At 40.8% G+C, this 25,366-nt stretch overlaps 1 protein-coding gene across 1 annotated transcript in view; it reads right to left on the reverse strand.

The window, feature by feature from the left end:
* Positions 1-25,366, reverse strand: part of LOC145980654 (uncharacterized) — a 76,686-nt gene that overhangs the window by 38,547 nt on the left and 12,773 nt on the right. Inside the window, exon 2 of the mRNA XM_083113708.1 lies at positions 23,800-23,916. Within this exon, the coding sequence (XP_082969834.1) occupies positions 23,800-23,916 (117 nt within the window). The remainder of the gene's footprint in view (positions 1-23,799; positions 23,917-25,366) is intronic.

A 25,366-nucleotide genomic window follows, 5' to 3' on the forward strand; every position in this document is an offset into this window, starting at 1 on the left:
TGACCCTCTCGTTCTTCACGTCGTAGGCGAAGGACTTCTCCGCAATCAGGATGACACTGCATAGGGTATCCTCGGGCAAGGCGTCGTGGAACTCGCAGACGACCTTGATGTTGGTTCGATCGTTGACCACAACCTTCTTCCTCTTAGATGTGTTGATGACGGTCATGGGTCTCCGGGCTTTGAATTCGCTGGGCGTGTAGTACATGTCCACGCTTCCCTCGGTCACGCGTTTGTAAGCCGTGTAAGCTTCGTAAAGTTTGAGGTAATCGTTTTTGGTCACGTCGAGGTTGTAATTCTCGCGCGGGAACACTTCGTTGCGTCCATTCTTCAGATAAACGTTCTTGATCTTGCAGTCGTCGAACTTGCTGGAATCTTTCTCCTGATTGTTATCGCGCCCGGTCTGAAAAAGCACTACGACGAAATCTGGCATGTCGAACTGTATGTTGTTGAACTGCGTCGTCACGTCGAATTCCATGTGACTTCCCGACGCCATCTTCTGCACGCACTGGTAACCGTGAAAGTGAATCAACACCTGCGGACTTTTCAAGATCCCCGCTTTGTACTTGAGGGCGTAGTTCGTTTCGTATTCCACCACCGGCATTCTCAATTCCATGCTCCGGATGACGCATTTCGCCGCTTCGGGTAAAGTGTTGGCTATCGGCGTGGTGCCGTCCGGACCCAAAGTAGCGTATCGCATCAGTGCGTCGTTGTCGTTGGCCGCTCTTCGAAACGTGACCCTCAGTCCTCCCTTCCACATGATCTCCTTGTAGTCCGAGAAGAAACCAGGCAGCAGACGCATGGGAAAGAGCACCGTGTGACTTTTCGTCGATATTTTGGACCCGGCTTCGAATCCCCCGGCCTGGTAGTACGCTGCGTCCGTTTTGGATAATTTCAACGTTCCCACTGCCGTCGACGTGATGCCTGGATAATCTATTCTGTCGATGACGGTGTTGTGTTTCCTCACCTCCACCTGCGAGAACAGGTAAGGCACGAAGTTGTCCACGAGTATCAAGTTTGCTGCTGCGGGAAACGCGTCTCCGCTTTCCTTCTTCACCACGTCGAATTGAAGGTAGAGGTCCGCTCTGTGAGGATGAATGAACCCATCGCCTACGTCCACATCGTATTCGATCTCCCTGTTCGCCTCGTTGAGATTGGCGAACGTGCGACGGTTGGGAGGGAAAGATTGCAATTCGTAACTTTCGATTTGCTCCATTTTACATGTATGGTTATTTATTATACGTTGATCTCCACGATGGCCGTCGTAGTGGCACCTGCAAAATCCACCACGTCTCCTTTCTCGTTCGTCACCACCAACTCTATGTCGTCTATGCGGTTGCGACATACCGGAAAATAGATCGGCGAAGAGGGCGTGTAGATGATCGGTTCCATGAACTCGGAACTTGGTTTGAAAGTGGCTATGATTCCCGTCTGCTTGTGACTTCCTAACAATCCGTCCGAGGATTTCGTGATCATACCTTCGGCCACGTTACAGTGTACGTTCAGAGTCTCTATGGCCAAGAATTTAGGAATGTTGGTTGCTACGTGCTTGATACCAGCTTCGAGTTTGGTGTCGTTCTCGAAACCTAAAAGTTCTCCTATGGTGCCCAGGTCCACGGTCTCCGTCGCGGATAGGATTTCCACTCTGTGCGTGACCGAATTTTGAGAAAGATATGTGCCTTTGGGTAATTGAGCTTGCAAAGTGGAAAGATTGTATTGTCCTGGCGTGACGACGATGTGTTCGCTTCCGACGCTAATTTTGTTGTTGTGCTGGGTGACGTTAGGTATGAGGTACATGCTGTAGAATGCACGCAGAGCCACGGATTTAGGATAGACGATGTCGTCGTGCAGCGTGAGTTTCAAGATTGAAGATTCGCTCGTGAGATGGAACACGCCCATCCTAGTGATGCTGTTTGAGGTTCCACAATGCTTTCTGGAAATCCTCGACCGTAGGGTTATTTATTTTAGAGAGAAACGCGAGCACGGAGAGGCAGAGATGACCGCAGTTCACGTCTCCGAAATCTTGAATGCGTTCGTCGTTGTAGTATATAGAGGTTTTGTTCGTTTTCAGATAATAGACTAAATTTGTAGGTGGAACACCTCCGAAAGAATCGAAAACGAATGCTTTATCATCATTTTTGTGGTAACATATCCAATGCGTGCCTGGATTTTCTTGACCGTCCAAGTTGACTACCCCGCATTCTTTTTTTTTCACGGTTGAAGGTAACGAGTCGGACATGAAAACTCCTCTGAAGTGTTTGATTTGTAACGGTTCGATCAGAGATTCAATGTCTCGGTTGGTGAGTGCTTCTGTTTCTTTTTTTTAAACTTTCTCATCACGCCCTTCCCCTTTTTCTTCTCCATGGCCAGGTTGTGACGTTTCTGTTCTTCCAATTCCGCCTTGTTCTTCTTCGAGTCGATGACGGTTTTCGCGATGGCAGCACTTCCGCCGGCCAAACTTCCAACGGCCCCCAATGCTGCCAGGATGGCCGGGATGCTGAATATGAAACCTCCGATCTTTTGCTGTTTCCGCGAACGCTGCAATCTTTTCAATTGAGGTGTGCTGAGCAGCAATTTCATTCCGTGTCCTTTCGACAAGCAAGAACGTTTCTTCTCGCGTTGTTTCTTGGTGAGTAACCCATCGAGAGCACCTAGATTTTTAAGATTGGAGTATGGTATCTGGTACACGACACCCTTGGGCTTCATGTTGATGCTCTATGTGTTATTTTCACGGTATGTTATTTATATATATATTCTGAGATTTTTTCTTGTGTAGTTTTTTACGGTATGTTATTTATATATTTTCAAGGCCTCGCAGTCGTTACACAAATTCTATTACGTGCTTTGTTTTCTTGCCAAGAAGTTCCTTTGTCCCCTTGTACACGATTCGAGTTTTGTTCTCGATTAAAATAGATAGCTTCTCGTCGGATAACATGTTAGCGTATCGATCTGGTAAAAATAGACTGTATTGTGCGTTGAGCAACAGGCGTACCTTGGGACCATACTGGGTAGAAACGATTGAACCGGAAGTTATCGTGTAAGGTTTGTCGACTTCCAATTCCTGAATTTTTACATACTCGACTGACAAATTTAGCATTTGTTTTAATGCTTGGAGATCACTTATTTTTTCGGTCGTCATATCAAGAAAAATTTCAAAGTGTTAGAGAGAAATTTAATTGTTTTTCACGATGTGTGTTATTTATATATACCGAAGATTATTTTTTTTTCACGATGTGTGTTATTTATATATCAAGTTTTTTTTTTTTCACGATTTGTATCGAAGATTTTTTAACAGAGGAAGAAAGTCCGTGCTTCCGAAAACGCGAGGATGTGCGTAAGGATATCTTCCTTCTCCTGCATAGACTTGTACCAATCATCAGTATACCATCTTCTTCCCTGCATCGCCTCGTACAGTTCGTCCGACCTATCGTTCAATTTTTCCCCTGCAGCCGAAAGCAGAATGTTGAGATCACTGCACCTCAAGCCGCTGATCTCCCGAAGAAGGTCCTTGAGAACCATTTCACAAGGGATGCGAAATTCCGGCATTGTTCTTGCTATGATTACAAGTTTATTAACATCTCCGTTTACTACTTTCTTGAATATTTTAGATAGTAGCTCGGGTGGCAAATCAGTTATGCAAGCCATGTTGTTTTTTTTTACTGTATGTTATTTATATACCCCACCCCAATTTTTGTTTCGTGTTCATGGCGATGGTGGTGCCCAGTGCGGCGACCCGTTCACCCAACGATGCATCTCTGCTCACGAATCTTTCGAAAGCTGCATGTTCCAATTTTTTGTCTGCTTCGTGACGTGCATCCAGATCCGTCTGCGTAGTGTTGTAAGCGATGTCGTGATCTTTGCATGCGGCGTCCAACGGATTCACACCCTTGTCTCCTCTCTCCAATCTTTTCTCGAGTTTGGTACCCGGCCCGCAGTACTGGTAGCCAGGTAGATGCATCTCGAAAGGTAACTTGTTGATGATGTCGTTCACGAGTCCTTTTCCTTCGGCCACGTTCCAAAATTTCGGAGGCAGCGTGTTGATGATTTTGATCAGGTAACCTATGCCCTTGTCGTCGTTCACGATGAAGTTGGAAAGTTTCGTGCTGATCATGTCCACGATGCCAACCTTCTCGTTGTAGAAATTACGGTTGCCTGCATTCTCTTCGCCGGCTATCACCAACAATCGGTCCACGAGTTTCCTCACGTCGTCCACCCAAACGAATTCTTTGGGTAACGTGTTGTAGCGTTTGACGCCGCTGCCTGTTTTGACCTGGTTCCAAATCGGTTTGATGAGATTCCTGTACTTCTCGCCGCTGCTCGATTTCACCCTATTCTGCGAGGCGTCGTTGTTCTGGTACAAGGCATCCGTCATGATCAGAATTTCCTTGTAACTTTGGTAATCTTCGTCGGTGTAATCTTTCGGCTGCTTTTTGGCGACGAGTTCCCACAGTCCCACCGTACCCGGATACCTGTTCCAACTATCCTTGTCGCCTAAATTGACTTTAATGTCGTTGCCTTCGAAGGTCACCTTCGATTTCCCAATCTTCCACACCACACCGCCGCCTTCGCTGGTTTCCATGCTGGGATACAATCCGAACACTTCATCCTTGTCGAATTTCCCCGTGCTCAGGTAGTCTCGTGCCAAAGGTCCCAACTCGATTTTATCCGAAGACGTGCTACCTATGGCTCGACGTCGTGTCGGTGCATCCTTCAGTTCGAACGGTGTCGAAGGAATGCTCGAAATGGGTGTGGGTACGGCGTAACTTTTAGCTGCGAGCGGTACGAGTTCATTAATCAAATTTTTATTTTGTTCCGTGACACTTTTAATTTCTTTACCTAGACTGCTGATGGCATCGATCACAGGTTGATCCTGACGTTTCTTCTCTTCGTAGAATCCGCGATTCTCGGATTTCCAACCTTTGAAGCGTTTCGCGAGGTAATCGCGAAGCTTGAGATTTTCGTCTTCGATTTTTCGTTTCGTCATGACGTTATTTATATACGTCGTTTCTCACAACGTTGCAACGTTTAGAAAATCGTTGATTTTGTTTCTGTATTTTCCGTCGTTGGGTTTTCTCGTCATGTCGATCGTCACAAATCCGAAATCGTCACCGTTCCAGCAAGTAGAGCAGCCTTCCGAAAATTGATTGTAGTTCATGTCTCCGCCTACGTAGTCATCGTACGCATGCTTGAGGTTGGTGTGATCTTGACGAAACAAACATATGAAATTGGCGTTGTCGCGTACTAACTGTTTTGGAATTTTGGAAAACGTTTGAGCTAGGTAAAAACAATCCATTCCTTTGTGACGACCTTGCGTGAAAAAGTTGCGAATTTCATTTTGATTTTCCAGGATGGCGTCGTCGAACACAACAACTGAATTTTCACGACAATCGTCGAGTGGTTTTATTTCCGAGGCGAACGTTGCAATGTCCAGACCATCGTACAGTTTCATCAGTTGCTGGTATTTGGATTGCTCCAAACTTTTCGAGAACACGTACAGGTGCCTGTTCTTCCAATTTAACCAATTCGGTGCGAGGAGAAAATTGTCCACGAGCAGTGTCGTTTTCCCACACCCCGAAGGACCTACGATCAGACAGCGGATGCTGTCGGGAAGCAACTCGCCGTTCTTTTTCTTCGTTTGACTTTCCGGATCCGGTAGACGCTTCACCACGTTCCACGTACTCACAAGATCACTTCGTCCGCGTCGATCCAACTCTTTTCCGGAAGTCCCAGCCATTTGACAAACAGTTTGTCACCTTTCCTACGCAATACTTTCTCGATGAGGTACGTGTCGGGGTGTTTCGTTTTAGAGAGTTCCTCTTCGTAAAATCTTCCTTTCAAAATCTCGCCGCTACTATCTTTTATTATATACGTGTGTCGGTTTCCAGGTAGAACTCGAACCACCGTAAAGAGTTCCGTGCTCCAATTTTTTGTGAACCCCTTCTCGAAGGTGCGTTTGAATTTGCTGATCCTCACCTGGTCTCCAATTTTGTATTTAGCTTTTTTTGTCGTGGGTGTGTACTTTGGACAGTAAACTGTAGAAATTAAACGCTGCTCGTCGGACTTGGTAACGTCGGCTGGCTTCATGCCTATCGTTCTGTGTGCCGTGTGATTATAGGTGTCGACGAGTTCCGGCAGGATGTCGACCCATTTGTAATTTCCCCGAAGCGTGAATCGTTTCCACATGTGTGTTTTCAAGGTTCGATTGAATCTTTCCACGATGCTGGCTTTGATGTGACTGAAGCTCGAATAATGTCGAATCTTGTGTTTTTGAATAAACTTTTGGAATACGGCATTGTAAAATTCTTTACCGTTGTCCGTTTGCAGAAACCGTGGTCGTCTGCCACCGCTTTCGCGAAAAATTAATTTGAATGCTTCCGTGACGCACGTTCCCGTTTTCGCCTTCAAAGGTAGAGCCCATGCGAATTTCGAAAACGTGTCTATGACGGTGAGGAGGTACTTGTTGCCCTTGTTCAATTTATGTACGTTTTTCAAATTGCCGCTACTCATCTCCACGAGGTCGCTTTGCCAGAGGTCGTCGATGCCCTTGGTTACCACAGCCAAACGTTCGTAGTTACGGCGTGCAGGTTTATGCAATTCTTCGACGATGGCTTGCCTAGACATTTTCTTAGAGATTACGTTTCAAGAGAAGCACCAGCGTGATGGGATTCAAAGACGGCGGCACTTCGCTCGTGTTTTGAATGATCAGCTTATCGCCGGCACTCACGTCGAAAACGGTGAGATCTTCGTCTTCGTGTATTTCATATATGTTGCGCGTTTCGTTCCAACGTGCCAGAGGAATGTTTCCTGCTTTCTGGACACCACGATTCGATATCAAAGTCATGGTGGGAACGCTAGCTTTTCTACCGTGAGACCAGTACGAAAATTCGTTTATCTGAATCGTGCCATCGAGGAGAAACTTGTAGTACGGATGATAAGGATGCAACATGTACAGTTTGTTACCTTCGACGAACGTGGAGATTCTCTGTTGATTGGGTACGCTGTTGATTTCGATGGCTTGCAGAGAATGCAGTTTAGCGAATTTAGTGTCGACACCGAGCAGATTACTGTGAACTTGTCCGAGTTTATTTTCGATGGGCAGCAAATGCTCGATTATGGCATCCGTTACGGCAGAAAACGACGGTTTGATTTTCACTTCCACGTTCAACTGCTTGTAGTTTTCGTTGAGTTCTTGCAACTTGGCACCGAAAGAGGCCAGCGTCGATTCCTGCGTGGATTCCAGCACTCCGACTTGATCTCTGATGTTGACGACGATGTTCTGAAGGTTCTCGACTTGATTCAATTTCGAGCTCTTCTCGGTAAGATCGTTCACGATGCTTCGCATCTCTGTAAACTGCGCGTGAAGGTCGGCGACGCTCTGCGAAGTGGGCAGCGTCGACACCAGCGAACTAATTTCGTCTCGAATCTGTTCCACGTTCGCCGTTTCCGTTTCCAGTCGTTTCAGCATTCGAGATATGTTCCTTTTCAAAGCGTGCAATTCTTTGGAGGTGGGGAGATTGGCCACTTTACTCTCGAGATCGCTCAATGAACTTTTGATGTCGCTCGAATCGGATAGTGCCGTCACCGCCGTTTTCAATTTTTCCAAATCTTCGCTCGAAGGCACGCTCGTCCGTAACGATTCCAAGTCACCCTGTATGTTGTCCAGTACGTGATGAAAATGAGCGAGATTCGTTTCGACGTTCAAATTTTCTAAATATTCGATTTTATGCTGAACCGTGCTCAACGTGTCTTGAATGCTCGTCAACGCTCTCGCTTCAGCGTGAATATTTTTAATTTCTTCGTTGATCAATTCCAAGGACGCCTGAAGCGTAGCGATGGTGGTTTGAATGTGTTCGAAATCTTGATAGGCCTCCAATTGAATTTTTATGTTCGCGACGCTTTTACCGATGACCTGCAGTTCGTCCGACGATGGTAGGTTCGTCATTGTATCTTCCAAAGTCTGCAACTTGGATTTAATTTCTTCCAACGTGCTGGTGAATTCTTCTTGTAATTTGGAAACGACGACATGCAAGCGTTCTGCGTCTATATCGTTCACGACGGTTTGAAGTTCAGAGAAATTCTTTTCTATTGCGGAAGTTCGTTCTTCGATTTCGAGTTTCAATTTTTCCAAATCTTCATTTTTCGATTGAAATTGCTGTAATTTGGCCAAATCATTTTGAAGCGAATCCACGCTCAACTGTATATTTTGAACGTTGTCGTAAGAAGGTACGTCGACATAATTTTTTATGAGCGTTTTCAGTTCGGAATCGATTTTCAGAATGGGGTCAAGACATTGCGTTTGGAGCGTAGCGATTTCCGACTCTAAACTTTTGTTTAAGGTTTCCTGCAAAGCGATCAAATCGGTCCTCAACTTCTTAACTCGAATGTCCAACATGAGAATCTCTTCTGCGTGGTCCACACGCTTGGTGTTGCCGAAAATGTCGTTAGGCATTTTTGGTTAACGGTTATTTATAATAGGATAGACGATTCGTAATTCTACGAAGAGAGGAATAAGTTTGTCGTAATCTCCGAGGAGTTCCATGTAAAGATAATCTCCTGCGGACACATCGTACGTAATGTTAGAAAGCATCTTGTCGTGCTTGATTCGAAAAATGTTCTTGCCGGTAGAAATTTTGATTTCGCCTGCGTTTTCCGGATTCACGGTGATTTGAAGTTTCCCGTCGATCGGAATTTCGTAGAAATGTAAATTGTTATTAAAAACATAAAACATCTTGCCCACATCGTCATTCAGTTTCGTCCAAATGCTGTTGAGGTGAATGATCAACAGACCGTTGAGTTTAGGTAACACGGAAGGTAGAAATTCATGATCTGTCGTCGTGCGGTGTACAGCCTCCATTGTTTGCTTTCGGAAACCAAAAAGATTCATTGTCCTTTGCTAGTTATTTATCGTGTATGTGAGACAGCTAAAGTTTATTTTTTTTTTCAATTGCATTGCCTACAATTTTTACTAATTTCTAAACGACAGTGCCCCCAAGGCAACGTGTGGATTCCGCAAGACAAAATACATCTTTTATCGTCATGCGGATCCAGCGCAATTTTCTTAACTTTGTTTGTGGTAAGCACGTGGTCTACGCTTTGTATCCTTGTCTCCAAACGTAGAATCCTCGACTGTGAATAGAGGCAATTGATGTAATCCTCGAACACAAGCTTGTTTTTCACGGTATTTTTACCAACACCTTTGGCTTTTTTGGTGATGCTGGTTTCTGTTTTCACCACATACATTTTGGAACGTAAGCCGGCGAACTCCAGAATGATTTCTCCGTTGCATTCATCCTTCATTTTACCAAGCACTTTTTTATTGCGAGAAGGGAGATCAAATCTGTTTGGTTGAGGGAAGGAAGATGTGTCGAAATGATCAATCATTTTCGGTTGTTTCAAATTGTTGTAGAGGTCAGATGTCTGTACGGAATAAATAAAACTGTCCGTGTCCGTGTACAAAAGTGTTATATTTTCGTTATAGAAGGGTTTCATGACATTATAATGAAATTCAAACATATGCAGTTTAGATAAATCCAAAACCGTCGCCCCCACGTAGATTGGTTTGTTGAACTTGATTATTTTTTTATCCATCACAAACAGGGCCAGGTTTTCATCATATATATTTCGTGATTTGAATGTCGGCGATGCTATCAATTTTCTACATTTATTTGAATCGGGAACTAATCTCACGTCCACGTGCTTCCTGACATTCTCCATTGTTTTTCCGTAAACAGCATTATTCATGAGTTTAAAAAAATCTTTATCTAAATCTGACGTGGCGCGTGTTCTATGATACGTATTTTTTTCAATGTAAGGTTTTAACCACTCGGAATGTTTGAATTTCATTATTCTTCTCACATTTATTACTTGAACTCCCTTCTCAATTAAGAATTGAAGATTTTTGTAATGGAGAACGTATCTCTCTTTCCTATCCAATGTTAACAGAAGCTTACGTTGATTTGAATCAGGCGAACATTTTAGTTCGGGTGCAGGAGGTAGATCTTTGAAGTAATCGTGTAGATGGTCGGGGAATCCGAGGTCCGCCTCTATAAACAAGCCAAATTCACAGTCGTTGAAATTATTAATGTTAATGGAAGTGGTATCCACCCATTCGAACCCGCCGTAAGGAAGTTTTTGTATCATAGCATGTCCGTATAAATTATTTGCATCCACATAAAATATGTATTTCGATTGTTCGTTAGGATCGTATTCTTCTGTCATGTGAACGTTATTTGCTTTTGCATGTCTCTGTACGCATTGCACCATTCCACCTCGTATCCCCCTCTCGATAAAATATAACATGTCCACGTCCGGTATCAATTCGAGTTTTATTTTTGTCTGTAATAACATGGCAGACCACGCTAAGCCCGAGAGACCGTAAAAATATGCAGGATCTAATTTGTAAATATTCGCCGACGTTTTCCTGAATGCTTGAAAAACATCCGCGAGTATTGTCACGTCCAGTTTCAAGTAGGCATCGTGATAATCGCCGAGTGTCCTACATCCTAATTTGTCCCACATCCGTTGCGCGTGTTCGTATTCATCATCCGTGATTCCTTTCTCTCTGAGTCGACTGTAAAATTCTTTTTGAGGTGGAAGAGTGTCGTCGTTAAATTTAGAATTATCGCTAACATATTCGTAAGGATAAATCCCTTTACGTCTAATCATTTCTATGTCTACGGTGGGAAAATTAGCTCTCGTTATTCTAAATTGTTCAGCCGAAAGTTTGCTTGCAAGAGCGTCCAAGCTCGCAGATAAAAATCTGTAAGAATCTAAAAATCTCATCTCCACAGTTTCGTTTGTTCCCGGAATCAATACTCGCTTGCTGACACTGATGTACCTTTCTTCATTCTCTGCTAGAATATTTATCTTTTGTCTATCATATCCAAGATTCCGAATTAAGATATGGAAGTCGTAACCGCTGCCATTATGAAGGTATATGGGGACAAACGTAGGTTTTTGGATTTTTAGATTACACGTGTTACAGATTCCACCGATGTAGTTTCCGGTGAAGTGATTGTGGTGAAATACTTTCCGGTTCTCGTCGGTGAAACGTTGATCGCACACCGGACACGTTTCAATGTTATTGTGAGATTGAAGTTCATCGCTGGATAATGGAAGCATTGGTTTCGATTCGCGTAAGAGGCTGCCAATGGTCTCAACCTCTTCAACCATCTTTTCAAAAAAATGTTTGATTACGTCTGGTCCTCGATAAACATACGGTTCATCTATCCTATCCTGTCGCACGACAACATATCCGAAACTCGAGGCTTCGTGCAACTGATACGGTGTTGTGGATGAAAGCTCGGGGTCTGGTTCGCAGTACGACAACGGTTTGAGAAAAGACTCAAAATCAGCAATGATGATTGCAGGATGTTCGAACAATGCCTTATGCATCCTAAATTCTTCGACCTCTTTTGATTTCGGCATCAACATGCAAGTTGGTCTGTTGTCACCGCAGTAAATTTTATGTTCGGCAAGTTTCTCGATAGCAATTTGACGACTATGAAGATTTTGATGATCACGTCGGTCACGATCGTCGAACATGGTTAGGCATCTCGGGCAAACTTCGATGTTGTTTGCATGCTTGGTTGATTGACTTCTGACCAAACGTGATAGTGAACGAATTAGCGTGTAATGATGAACATCCTCGTTTGAAATTAGAAGGAGATTAATCACACGAGCATCGTCATCGTCGATATCGCTTATCCTGACGGGATGTACAAGATATTTATCTGACGTGAAGGAATACACATTAATAGCGATGCGTTTTCCTGCACGATTTTCGAATTTTGTTATATCCGACAATGTCACCGGGTATTCAATGTCAGACATTACACTTTGAAAGTCGGTCTCGTATTGTTTGTAATGTCCAACCCACTGTGGATTATTTTTGCAATGAACAGGATGCAGTGCAGCCAATATACACCAAAGGAAACACTTGTTATCGCTGTTCTGTATATTTAACACAGCCCTCTTGTGTTGAATGTTCGGTGGAAGAGGAACGTAGCTGGAAGCGCGAAGAGGCGAGAATCGGTTCACGTAAACAGTTAACGTGTGAGGACTTCCACATAGAGACCATCCCGACCCTTTAGCCTCGAAATCGTCATGTTTCTTAACCAGCTCGTTGGAAACTTTATAATAGAAGTTGTCCAAATTTTCGACGTCTGCCAAATAAAGAGTCTGGTTTTTTATACGATGATAAAAAATACTCGTTGTGCCATCAACTTTCTTGTATTCAGAAAACAGAACAACGTATACTTTTATAGAGTTGTTTTCAAGTTTATCTTTTAAAATATTTAGTACAGATGTTTTCGTTTCATCCAAGAAACTAAGAATGTCACGACCTGGTTCTGACTTAATTGAAAAATCCTGGAGTTGGTCGTTAAATGCAGATCTAATTGGTTTGCATTCATTAGATAATTTAATTTGCTTGGAAGTGGAAGCTTCCGTTTCTGAATTATCGATTTTCCTTTTCGATGTTCCTTGTTCGGTCGATGGTTTGCAAATTTTGAGATGTTTACTTAAATTTGTAATGCTAATCATCTTTCCGCATCGAGCACATGGCTTAGAAGGTAACGAACGATTAATTCTCGAACCTGTTTCGCTACATCTTGCCCTGTGTACCGATAAATTGTTTCTTGAGATTAGCTTCCCACAAGTAACACATTCAGTTTTATCATTTTTACGATTGAAACTGGTGGTGGATGCCATTACTTTCTCCAAAATCACAGAAATCAAAAAGTCTAGTATATAGCGACACAATTTTCAGGTATGTTATTTTATATAGAATTTCTTGGAGTGATTACAAAACTCAAAAATTCAATCTACTGTAAATAGAATTTCAGGTATGTTATTTATATAGAATTTCTTGTGTGCGAATACAAAAACTCAAGAATTCAATCTACTGTAAATACAATTTTCAGGTATGTTATTTTATATAGAATTTCTTGGGGTAATTACAAAACTCAAAAAATAAATCTACTGTGAATATAATTTTCAGGTATGTTATTTTATATATAATTTTCACGGGGCGTTCAATATTGTCAACGGTATTATATTTGAGCGGGCCGCTTGTCGCCTAAACACTACAGCTCACAGGTCGGTAAAATCTGACATGAAAGCAGATAATACGCTTATGCCTTATTTATATATAATTTTCACGGGGCGTACAATATTGTCAACGGTATCATATTTGAGCGCGTCGCTTGTCGCCTAAACACTACAGCTCACAGGTCGGGAAAATCTGACATGAAAGCAGATAATACGCTTATGCCTTATTTATATATAATTTTCACGGGGCGTACAATATTGTCAACGGTATCATATTTGAGCGGGCCGCTTGTCGCCTAAACACTACAGCTCACAGGTCGGGAAAATCTGACATGAAAGCAGATAATACGCTTATGCCTTATTTATATATAATTTTCACGGGGCGTTCAATATTGTCAACGGTATCATATTTGAGCGGGCCGCTTGTCGCCTAAACACTACAGCTCACAGGTCGGGAAAATCTGACATGAAAGCAGATAATACGCTTATGCCTTATTTATATATAATTTTCACGGGGCGTTCAATATTGTCAACGGTATCATATTTGAGCGAGCCGCTTGTCGCCTAAACACTACAGCTCACAGGTCGGGAAAATCTGACATGAAAGCAGATAATACGCTTATGCCTTATTTATATATAATTTTCTCGGGGCGTTCAATATTGTCAACGGTATCATATTAGAGCACGTCGCTTGTCGCCTAAACACTACAGCTCACAGGTCGGGAAAATCTGACATGAAAGCAGATAATACGCTTATGCCTTATTTATATATAATTTTCACGGGGCGTTCAATATTGTCAACGGTATCATATTTGAGTGCGTTGCTTGTCACCTAAACACTACAACTCACAGGTCGGGAAAATCTGACATGAAAGCAGATAATACGCTTATGCCTTATTTATATATAATTTTCACGGGGCGTTCAATATTGTCAACGGTATCATATTTGAGTGCGTTGCTTGTCACCTAAACACTACAGCTCACAGGTCGGGAAAATCTGACATGAAAGCAGATAATACGCTTATGCCTTATTTATATATAATTTTCACGGGGCGTTCAATATTGTCAACGGTATCATATTAGAGCACGTCGCTTGTCGCCTAAACACTACAGCTCACAGGTCGGGAAAATCTGACATGAAAGCAGATAATGCGCTTATGCCTTATTTATATATAATTTTCACGGGGCGTTCAATATTGTCAACGGTATCATATTAGAGCACGTCGCTTGTCGCCTAAACACTACAGCTCACAGGTCGGTAAAATCTGACATGAAAGCAGATAATACGCTTATGCCTTATTTATATATAATTTTCACGGGGCGTTCAATATTGTCAACGGTATAATATTTGAGCGAGCCGCTTGTCGCCTAAACACTACAGCTCACAGGTCGGGAAAATCTGACATGAAAGCAGATAATACGCTTATGCCTTATTTATATATAATTTTCACGGGGCGTACAATATTGTTAAGAGCGTTAATTTTTGTAGAGCTCTCTTTTTCCATTTTTCCTCTATAGAGTGAAGCTGTAGAAGACACAATTAGCTAACCTGGCATACAACACACCTTCCTAATTAATATGGATATTGTCGCACATTCCTCTTATTTTATACTGTTGTAAATAGAAAAGATTATGTATGGTAAATGTTTTGTACATTATAGGAAAAAAATGCAAAATATCCTCCAATTTTAATTCGAATTTTTACATATTTCCACGCCGCCACATGTTGCCCTATTTGCTTCTTTTACTTGCCTGGCTTAATTAACTCTCGCTAATTAGCATTTTTTTGGAAGAAGTCAACTAGAACAACATATGGCGGTATGAGAAATATGCAAATCAAAGAACATTTTAGCAATATATGGGCCCTAGCAATTAGCTTTCTCGACTAAGAGTACTCTTTCAAACGTCTTCTGCTGATCGTATTACTAAACGAGGACGTTTAAAATTTTTGGGTGTTGAAAAAGTTTGACCCTACTTTTTTATTTCTATTGTTTGCTAATAGATGGCGCTAATAGTACGCCCTCCCCTCCCCTCTCCCCTCTTCTCCTCTGCTGTATGACAAATAGCACAAACATAAAAATCAAGATTTTGGAGAGCAAAACATAAAATTTGTATGCATCTGGTGTCGAACCGGGAACTTTTATCTTTCGGGGAGTCAACATTATTTTTTACTCAGCCGTCATATAACATGAACGCACGCAAAGATTCACATGTGCTTTTATTATTTTGTGTTCGGTAAGTACAAGTATATTCTTACATAAATTATTGTTTAATTTAATAAATTGTAAAACTCGGAGCCTGCTATACTAAAACTCCTTCTGTATTTCATTAAACTATTGAAAGCGAATGTTGCGTGCACGCGGAAATAGCACAGAAAAAAAAACCGGATGGAAGCAATTTAAAATCACTGGGGCAAGGTCAGTATTACGAGAACGTAAAAACACATGCTTCATTCAACTTCGAAAAATAAGAATGAATGTGTGCATACAGAACACATATGCTTTCTTTTCACAGTTGTAAAATCATATAAATTGTGCATGAAGTAAGTTGCGAGAAGGCTCTCTCTTTTATGTCTGTGTATATGTTGTACAATTAGGTACAAGTATTGTACAATTAGGTACAAATTGTTGTACAATTATTTTCCCCAGTTGTCCAGTTGGAGTTGGGAGGGCATAACACTGGTATTATTTGTAATCACAGTGCTTACTCATGTATTTTGTTTAATATTTTATTTCAAATTCACTGTCAGAAACTAGTGTTGTTAGTTTCTGCATGTAGGTTTATTTACTCTGTTGGTTGTCACTGTCAAGTTTTTAGTATTCGTACAGCATAAAAAGCTATAACCCCCCTCTCAAAATATATACATTGTATACGCCAAGATGCCCAATAGCCTGGCAACACATCATGAAAAAACATGCCAAGAAGACCCAGTGGGTTTATAAGTCAGTGCTGCCAATTCCTATTTGTAGGTTAGCTTAGCCAGTGAAAGATCATATAGTAGAATTTTTGTAGAGTGGGTGTTTGCAAGTTCCACGATGCCTTGCCCGAGGATACCCTATGCAGTGTCATCCTGATTGCGGAGAAGTCCTTCGCCTACGACGTGAAGAACGAGAGGGTCACGGAACAGTTTTAAAATTCATAAAAAATTGCCACATACTAAAAATCAACATGCAACACATTTTAGGTTATATAAAATTTGTGAAAACCTTATAATACTGAAATATTAAAACAAACAGAGTCCCCCTTGTAGGTTAGTTCGGTGCGTAAATAAAAAAATGATAGGTTAAGTTATATCACTTAGGATCGTAAAAAAAATTAAAAAATCGTAAAAAAAAAAGATAGGTTAAGTTGTATCACGTAAGATCGTGATATACCTACCAAGTACGAGTGGGGGAAAAAATGAGTGCAGTGAAAATTTGTACTAAAACATCGCTAAACGCTATAACATCGACAAAAAAATTGTCAAAATATGTCAAAAACTTATATTCGATTGATAAAAAAAAATACCTACAAAATATGATCCTCAAATAATGACGTTCAAACAGTGCATAAATAAAAAAAATGATAGGTTAAGTTATATCACTTAGGATCATAAAAAAATTAAATAATCGTAAAAAAAAGATAGGTTAAGTTGTATCACGTAACATCATGATATACCTACCAAGTACGAGTGGGGAAAAAATGAGTATAGTGAAAATTTGTACTAAAACATCGCTAAACGCTAAAACATGGACAAAAAATTGTCAAAGTATGTCAAAAAGTGATATTCGATTGATAAAAAAAGAGGATACCTACTAAGTACTATTTTGAAACAACCCAATAGCACTACTAGCTCCTGGGCCTCATTTTCATCAGATCGTAGGGTAAGGGGATTTTTAATCTGTATGTGGAAAGCCTCAAGGCCCTGGCACCTTGGTTCTTCGCTCTCGACCATCAGAATTATGCACGATGGATCCCAATACACATCCGAGATTTGGAGAATCTTCCACTTTCCATTCTTGAGGAGTTTACGCATCAGGGTCACTGGGTTATCCACAAAACCAAGAACCGATTCTCAAGTATATCAATCGACCAAGCACATGAGCAAAATAATAAGGTCGTCAAGGGTTTAGGAGGTGCTGTTGGTCTGACCGAAAATCCTTCAGCCTTCAGAAAATGGATGGTTTCAGGGCCTGAAGAAGCTAGGTTATTGAAGGAGGTTCAAGATAACTACATCCCTATCAAGACAAAAGTTATCATCATCATGAAGAGGGATTTGCCATACAGAAAACATTTAAGGAACAATCATTGAGTCTATATACAGTCATAGAAGACTTTGGAAATCCCTTTATGGATGACAATGACGAGTTATTGACTCTTGCCACACGAAATGTTTTAGTTGAAAGTGTAGTAAATACGGTGCGGACAGTTCAGAGTGTAGGCCAGGATCAGTATGACAAGTATTGCAAATCCGTTATCAGTGATTGTACTCGCTCCATTCATGAACCAATAAAAAAAATCACTTCCTTTATTCAGAACTCCTATACAAAAGATAAAGACAAAATATAAGAGAAACATATCATTACTTAAGACAGATGTTTCTCTGTTCTCTCAACTGTACATAGTGAAGCAGCATAGGGAGAGTGACATGTCTACATTCTTCAGCCATGAGAATCATAATTTTCCCCTTCACTATCTGACGATGGAAGTCTGCGCTTCGGAAAGAAGTCAGATTTTATGAACATTCTGAACAAGAATTCCCCAAATAATCCTCTTTATTATGTTTATGTGAAACTTCTAGACGCTGTTGTGCATTTCCTCCCCCAACTACCAACATTGTCACATTTGATGATTATGCTGATCACGTATTCATTCCACACATCAATAAACAATTAGAAAGCTGCAAACGAGTTGATGTTGTGTGGGACAAATACATTCCGACAAGCCTCAAAGAAGACACTAGAGAAAAGCGAGGTAAGGTTGTTAGGAGAAAGTGTGAAGGAAGGAACAAGCTCCCAATTAAGTGGACCGATTTCTTAAAAGACCCCACCAACAAACAGGAACTTTTTGCATTCCTTTAAAACAAATTGGCAAATGTTGAATGTGCCGAAAGCAAGGTAATTGTTGTCACATGTGATGCCATAGTTATTCTCCGAGGGACTGATAGGTCCATGCCATCATGTGAGCATGAGGAAGCGGACACCAGACTGATTATCCACTTACAGGTTGCACTTTTGAATGGTTGTAGTAATTGTATAGTGCGTACTGTTGACACGGACGTAGTGGTGATCCTCATTGGCAAGTTCCATCACCTGATGACCTTGTGTGCAGATTTGAAGATTTGTGTTGCTTTTGGTATAGGCAAAACATTTACTTAAATTGACATTAATGCTATCTACGAGAAGCTGGGTGTAGAGAAATCCTTTGCCCTCTGTATTCCACAGTTTCACTGGATGCGATACCACATCATTTTTTGGACGAGGCAAGAAATCTGCATCGGAGGCATGGAACTGTTATCTTCAAGTGACACATGCCTTTACCTACATTGCACTCCACCCTCACACAGAACTTGATATTGATAATGAAAATTTTAAACTACTAGAACCCTTCACCGTGATATTGTATGATAAGGACTGTGATTTAGACAATGTGAATGAATCCAGGAAGGAGTTGTTTTGTCAGAAGAGTAAATCAATGGAGAAACTTCCACCAACGAAGGACGCACTACTCCAACACTCCAAGCGGGCTGTATATCAGTCAGGAGTATGGTGTACCAGTGAGCACAGTCAACAGCATGCTCCTAATCCGGAAGGCTGGGGCTGGACTCAGAAAGTAGACAGTGCATCATGGTTTCCTGTATGGAACACATTACCTATTGCTTCAAAGGCATGTACTGAATTGGTTAAATGTAATTGTAAGAGTCAAAGAGGCTGCACTGGTAGGTGTGCTTGCAAAACTGCTCTTTGCAATTGTACTAAACTGAGCAAATGTTTGAATACGACATAAGCAATTCATATAACAGCAATCCTTCATATAATTCAAAATCTTTCATATACGATTTCGTAATACGATTTATTGTATTTTAATTGTATAATTATGTATTTTATGTAATTTTTCATGTATTATTTCAATTGGTGAATAGTTTGTAAATGGTAGCATATCATTAGTAATATGTGTAGTGAATGCCGCATTTAAACTTCTTTCATACGATTGTATAAATTTGTTAATTTTCCAAACTGTTAATCGGTGAATAGTTTGTAATTGGTACATATATTAGTGAATAAATATATAGTCTGATACATTTAAAAATTGTGTAGTCGTATTCCCTGACCCCAAATATGTATACTTAGACACCAAGTTTGTGGTCCTAAGTGATTTAGAAGCAGAGATATTGATAATATACATATATTTCAAAATGGCCGCTATAAAATCCAAGATGGCCGACGGAGGAGTTGGTTCCTATCAAAAATTGAAAGCTAAGCACCTAAGTAGAACCTGGAAAAAAATTGGTGCTTTTGTCCGATGTGTCCACATTTTCATGATAAGCTGCCCTACTATATAGATTCCTAACACGGTGGCATTTACTCGTCCAACATGCACTACATAGACGAGTCTAATTCTAGCAATTGTGTGTTCCAGAATGCTAAAGCAATTGTCACCAACATACAGGGAGCGTGATTTCTCACGCAACTTCAAGCTCTCAGCTGAGGGCAAAGTTCCGCAGTCTGTCGCGGACTTCGTTGGTAAGACCGTGGTGCGACCACTCAACACACTGTCGTTGAGGTGTCTAAGAGAGAATTTCACAAGGCTGGCGATTTCCCATGTATGCATTAGAAGTGATAATTATCGCAATAAGTAAAGTCAATTTTTTCTCCCTCTCTTGACACCGGTTGTTACAACCCAGAAGTGTCCGTGACTGTACCTCGACTATACTCTCGGAAATCTCTGAAGCTAGCGAAGGAAAACAAGTCTCTGGGCAAGTAGTGACTAGAGAGATTTCGACCAATGAACGCGTTAGAGGGGAAGTGAGTGCATGAAGAGGAAAATGCGCCTGCAGCTACCAGCATTTAGCAGCAGCGCGTACTGGTTTCCTCCGCCCACTCACTTTCTCACCTTCTCTACAGTTATGCGCGACTTTGCTCCACAGATTCCCGGGACAGATTATAGTATCGTCGTTTGTTCTAAACATGTCTTGTTTTCATATCACTTCCCACACATGGTCAGTGCCTAGGTTGGTTTACTTGTGGCGGTTGAAAATAATCTAAAGGGTGCATGAAGTTGAGGCGGGAAATTATAGTGCGGCCCGGATGCTTCCCTTCCCCATCAGTTTCTATGTTTATTAACTTACTAGCAATTTGGAGTAAGCGTATAGAAACCGCCAAGTACTTTGGAATGAAAAATACGTCCAGGTGGTGGAGGACTATCAGTAGCTGTCAGTATGAGAATTTTATCAAACGTTGGATATATTTACTACACTGAAATATAGAAATATATTTTAGACGTAAGTAGAAAATGTTTTCTTAACAACAGAATACATTGAAAACTATATGTAGAGCAATGGCAGGGTATGCCAGAGACTTGGATTCGAGTCCTGGTAGAGCCTGCATTTTCGCTCAAATTTACACGTAGTACATCCCCAGATGTGCTGAGATAAAACTATCCGTTTCGAGTTGAAGCTTTGATCAGCGCGAAACTACCACAGATGAGCGAACTGAAATAACTTCTGTCTTGACCAAAACTAACGTAGATGAGCTCACAAGCAATAGAACTTTATTTTTTATATTTGTGAGATATTGGGCCACTGCATACACAAGAACAACATCCCAACAAATATTTCTGGCTGGCTGCTTTTCCAGGCACCATGTAACCGTCAGCCTACAACAATGCACTTTCCAGGGTGTACTAAGAAGAAAGATTGAATTTTGAGTGTCTTCCGAAAAGGTAATGTCTTCTTCCCTTCCCCCTTTCTTAAAAAAACCTACGCAGTTGTCCAGTTTGTGTATAATGATACCACCATCCAACTGGGAGGTCAGCGGAGGGAAGAAAAAACGCCACAAGAAAGTTAGATAATCCGTGATCAATGTATAAGTAGCTGACCTTGCTGGGGAAGATCCTACTCCCAGCATTTCCTTCTCTGGCTGCCAGATGATTACAGCCGATGAAAGAGTTGTGGGACGACGCCGGTGCGACCTTGTGACGTCAAATTGTTTGGCACACCCAAAATGCAGCGTGGCGGAAACGGTTAGATCGTTTGGGAAGATGAGGCAGACTTATTTTCTTCTTGGACGTAAAATGCTGGAACCGCTCGATGCCAAATTCATGCTCGATTGTGGGGTGAAAAAACAACATTGTTTAGCGCAAGAGTTTTGGACAGGTATGATTGACTCTTTGAGCTGAATCAGACTGACTTGAATACGTTTCCAGAATTTTCTATTTACAAATTCGACGTGTTCTTTAGTGTTTGATGTCCTTGAAAAAATCCAGTTAATACGCAGTGGTATTGTCTTGATTTTTTAAAAAAATACTTGATTGGGAAGATCTGAGTTCGTCCACTTTATGCACAGATAGTCTAATCGGTATTGGGGGATCCGAACCTCCATGTGCCTCCGCCTGGTATCGAATCCGGGACTCCTTGATTACATTATCATTATCTTATCAAAGAGGGCCTTGATTAGGAAGACGTGATAATTGTCAGGAAACAACAGTGTAAGCAGGGGCGTAGCTAGGATTTTTTTTTCGGGGTGGTGACCTTCCTTCGATAAATTGTGTTGGGGAATTGCTTGGGGTAAAATCATACTGATATAGCAACTTGTAATGTATTTCTATTTGTTATTTAGTGTCGCTTTACTTCCACTTTGGACTAATTGAATCCGGAAACTTCGGTGGCCAGATCGAAAGTTTACCACTTCACGTGCTCGACCACTGCAATTTGCAACGTATTCATGACTATGTATATAAATTGCAATTACTGTATCAAAAGGTTTTCAAACACATTTAACTTACATAGCATGAAACTGTCAATTTTGGCGGTTTTCTTCTCAGAACATGTGCAAAATGTTAAATTCGCGAGAAACGCCATAAATAACGCACAATTCTAAATTTACATCATTTCATGACTTAATTATGAATAAACAATGCGTTACCATGCCATTTTATCCCGTTATAAGCAGTTTTAGGCAAATATTAATATTTTTCGTATTATCATGATTTTGAAAATAAGGTCTCTATGTATAGAGCCCACCTTCGGCCGTGATCAAGAAAGTGTGGGGCCCTAACTCCACACCCCTATACGCCTTCATGGCGTGGTGCAAAGCACAGAGGAGCACTTTACCTTTCTTTATGTATAGAACATACGATACATTTGAGGGCGGTGTCAGGTACGTTCTCTTGCATAACATGAAACAAGCAATGGCCAATCAACAACAGTTCATGTCTTTTCTTAATTCAGCACACAAAAATCTATGAATAAATTATGACCACCTTTGTTTCTGTAAAAAAAAAAAACTTTGTAGAATAGTGTAATTTGGCACAATTTCGGGATGAGCCCGGGCACGATAATCCCATGTCCAATAAGTCCAAGACAGGCTCTTTCATTTATTTAGAATTTCAGTCTGAGAAGTGTGCGAACACGATTTGTAGGGGGCTGTAAAGAAAAATGACCATAAATTAGGACTTTGTGAGAAAAAATAGTTCGTATCCTGTAATATTTGGAAATTTTTGCTGGGAATAATTCACTGTCCAGTCTAGATACCTTGAATGAAACAGCATTTGAATTTCTGAACTCCGTCGAGAATGTGTAGCTCTCTCGACTCTTGTGTCTTTCCCGTTTTAAAAGTCATTTTACGCCATTTCTAACTCCGAGTTAATCGCGATGGCGAGGATGAATGTAGATATGATGAAATTAATAAGGTGTCAAACACAATGCATCAATCCCATAGCCAAGATTCGCACCTAGGACCCTTGATGTTATCATTAAGTGATTCAGTTGTTGTCCACAAATAAAAATCAGAACTTTATTCTCAACGGTGGACCAGTGTGTGTGGATTTTTTAATGTTTTATTATTGCTATTTTTGAATTAGGGTCTACTCATACACAATCTTGGCAATGCTAGATCAGATAATACTAACTAGATCCCTTAGCAATTTAAATCGCTTACATGGAATCGTTAAGTATTGTAATAGTGAAATTGTAAATTTGGTTTTTGTTGTTTCTCTTTATTTGAGGTATCACATTTGCTCCATTTTCAGTGGATCTTAAAAACCTTGTGAGTCATATGACCCATAAATAAAGGGATTTCTCTCTTTTGGCAATCAAACTATGCAAAAAATTAACTAAAATATGTATACATCATAGAGAGTTTAATCGAGAAAAGTAGATCGTTATTTTATTTCTCTTCTGAAAGCAACATGTTGTCTCTACTGTACCCAAAGTAACGCCTTACTTTGTCATACAATTTTGATAAATATATAAGAAATTTCAAGTAAACAAACCACATATATACATACGCTATACCCTTGACCCACGAGAAAAAAAATTGTCAGTCAGTCAGGAAATGGTATCTGTATCTGAGAAGAGTAAAACCACCACCAAGCACTTAACGTTATGAGGTTTTGGTCCAGAAAAGAAATTGGTCAATTTTGAATTTAACAAGACAATTCAAATAAAGTGAATATTATGTAACTTCAATAACGCGATACTTGTGTTAGGTTACTCTTTGCGTTTGATGTTCCAAGACGAGTACCGGTGACTAAAAGACAAGAAAATTAACCTACCTGTCTTTGGTTTGCAATCTTTCGAGGTTGTCCAATCTCTTTTCTAATCCTCGCACTCTCTCTACTCCTACAGCCAGAAGACCTCTTGTGGATCTTAGCCCACCTAACAACCTCCACCTGCAACAAATATTCGGCTGTAAGTAAAGAAACACATTCTCCAAGTGCAAGTAAACTTCAATGTTACTCTCAATAATGCCATATATCTTAATGTATACTAAAGCAACAAGCAGCCATAAGAAATGAGATCACACTAATTTAGGGAAAATAAGTAGTGTTGCCCACGAGACGAGATTTTGGCCTGTCTCGTCTCGTGGAGCCTCGTGGAAACGCTGTCTCGTCTCGAAAATATTCGTTTGTCTTATGACACATGGTCAATCTCGTCTCGTCTCGAATTTTTAAAAGCCTGTCCCGTCTCGTCCCGTGGGCAACACTAAAAATAAGCCTATATGCGAAGAACAAACACGAGAGCATGTCACTTATATTAATTTAATCACCTCACACGTGGTCGTAAATAAGGGGGTTGAAGGTTAACCGGCCTAAACTTTCTCCCATTGGTTTCATTATACAGTCAAGTCAACAAGATGCCACACTAGTCAAAAGACGAGATTCCAACAGATTTTATGGAGTGTTCATTTACGACTTACTAGATGGTCCTTGACTGAGATCGAGAATGTGTAGAGCCTTACTTCCACACTCTCCATATGGCCTTGTGAATGCACATGGGATAGCTTTACTTACCTAGATGGCCCATGGATATCACATGAATTAGTCGTTTTTCGTCAATTCCAATTTAATTTAACTATTTCATAATTTAAGCCTATGTATATGATAGGTATATCCATTTAATTAACCGTATCGTTTTGGAACAAATGCACAATGATAATTTGTAAAATTTTAATCAAGAGCATAATTATAACATAAATGTAAAAACTGTGACGACACCAGAGGGAGGGAGGCAATGGGGCGAACACAATCAGTTCACCTTCCCGCCTTCCTTCCCTACCCGCCTTCCTTCCCCATCGCTACAGCAAGAAAGAAAAACTAGAAAAATACATGCTCTTTTAGTATTTTATAGTATGCGGAATCATGGGCATCTGGAAGGGGGGCATGTCCCCCCCCCTGGAAAATGGAAGTCAACAAAAAATTATATATATTTCACACATATAATTTCATTTCAGCCACAATAATATGTGATAATTATTGCACAAACATGCTAAATTGAAATTTAAGCAATGTTTTTTGAGGGAACAACACTATTATTGGGGAAAATGTGCCTTGTTTACCCCCCTGGAAAAAAATACCTTCCTTGCCCCTCCCTGGAAAAAATCCCGCGGACGTCCATGTGTAGAGTTGTATTACAGTTGGTGCTCTTCCAAAGATATTCCCGCTCATACCTTCTGCTGACCACTCATTTTTTTCTGTGTAAAATAACAATATAATGGATGATATAATTAACCTTCGAGCGGGCGCGCCTGCGCAAAATTTACGCCAAAACTAATTTTCTTTAATTTTCTTGTGTTTCCTTTGAATTCGTTGACCTATGCTTTTTATGTATTCCTCAAAGAGG

Source organism: Lepisma saccharinum, chromosome 2 (genome assembly GCF_977018435.1).
Source record: "Lepisma saccharinum chromosome 2, izLepSacc3.1, whole genome shotgun sequence".
Lineage (NCBI taxonomy): Eukaryota > Metazoa > Arthropoda > Insecta > Zygentoma > Lepismatidae > Lepisma > Lepisma saccharinum.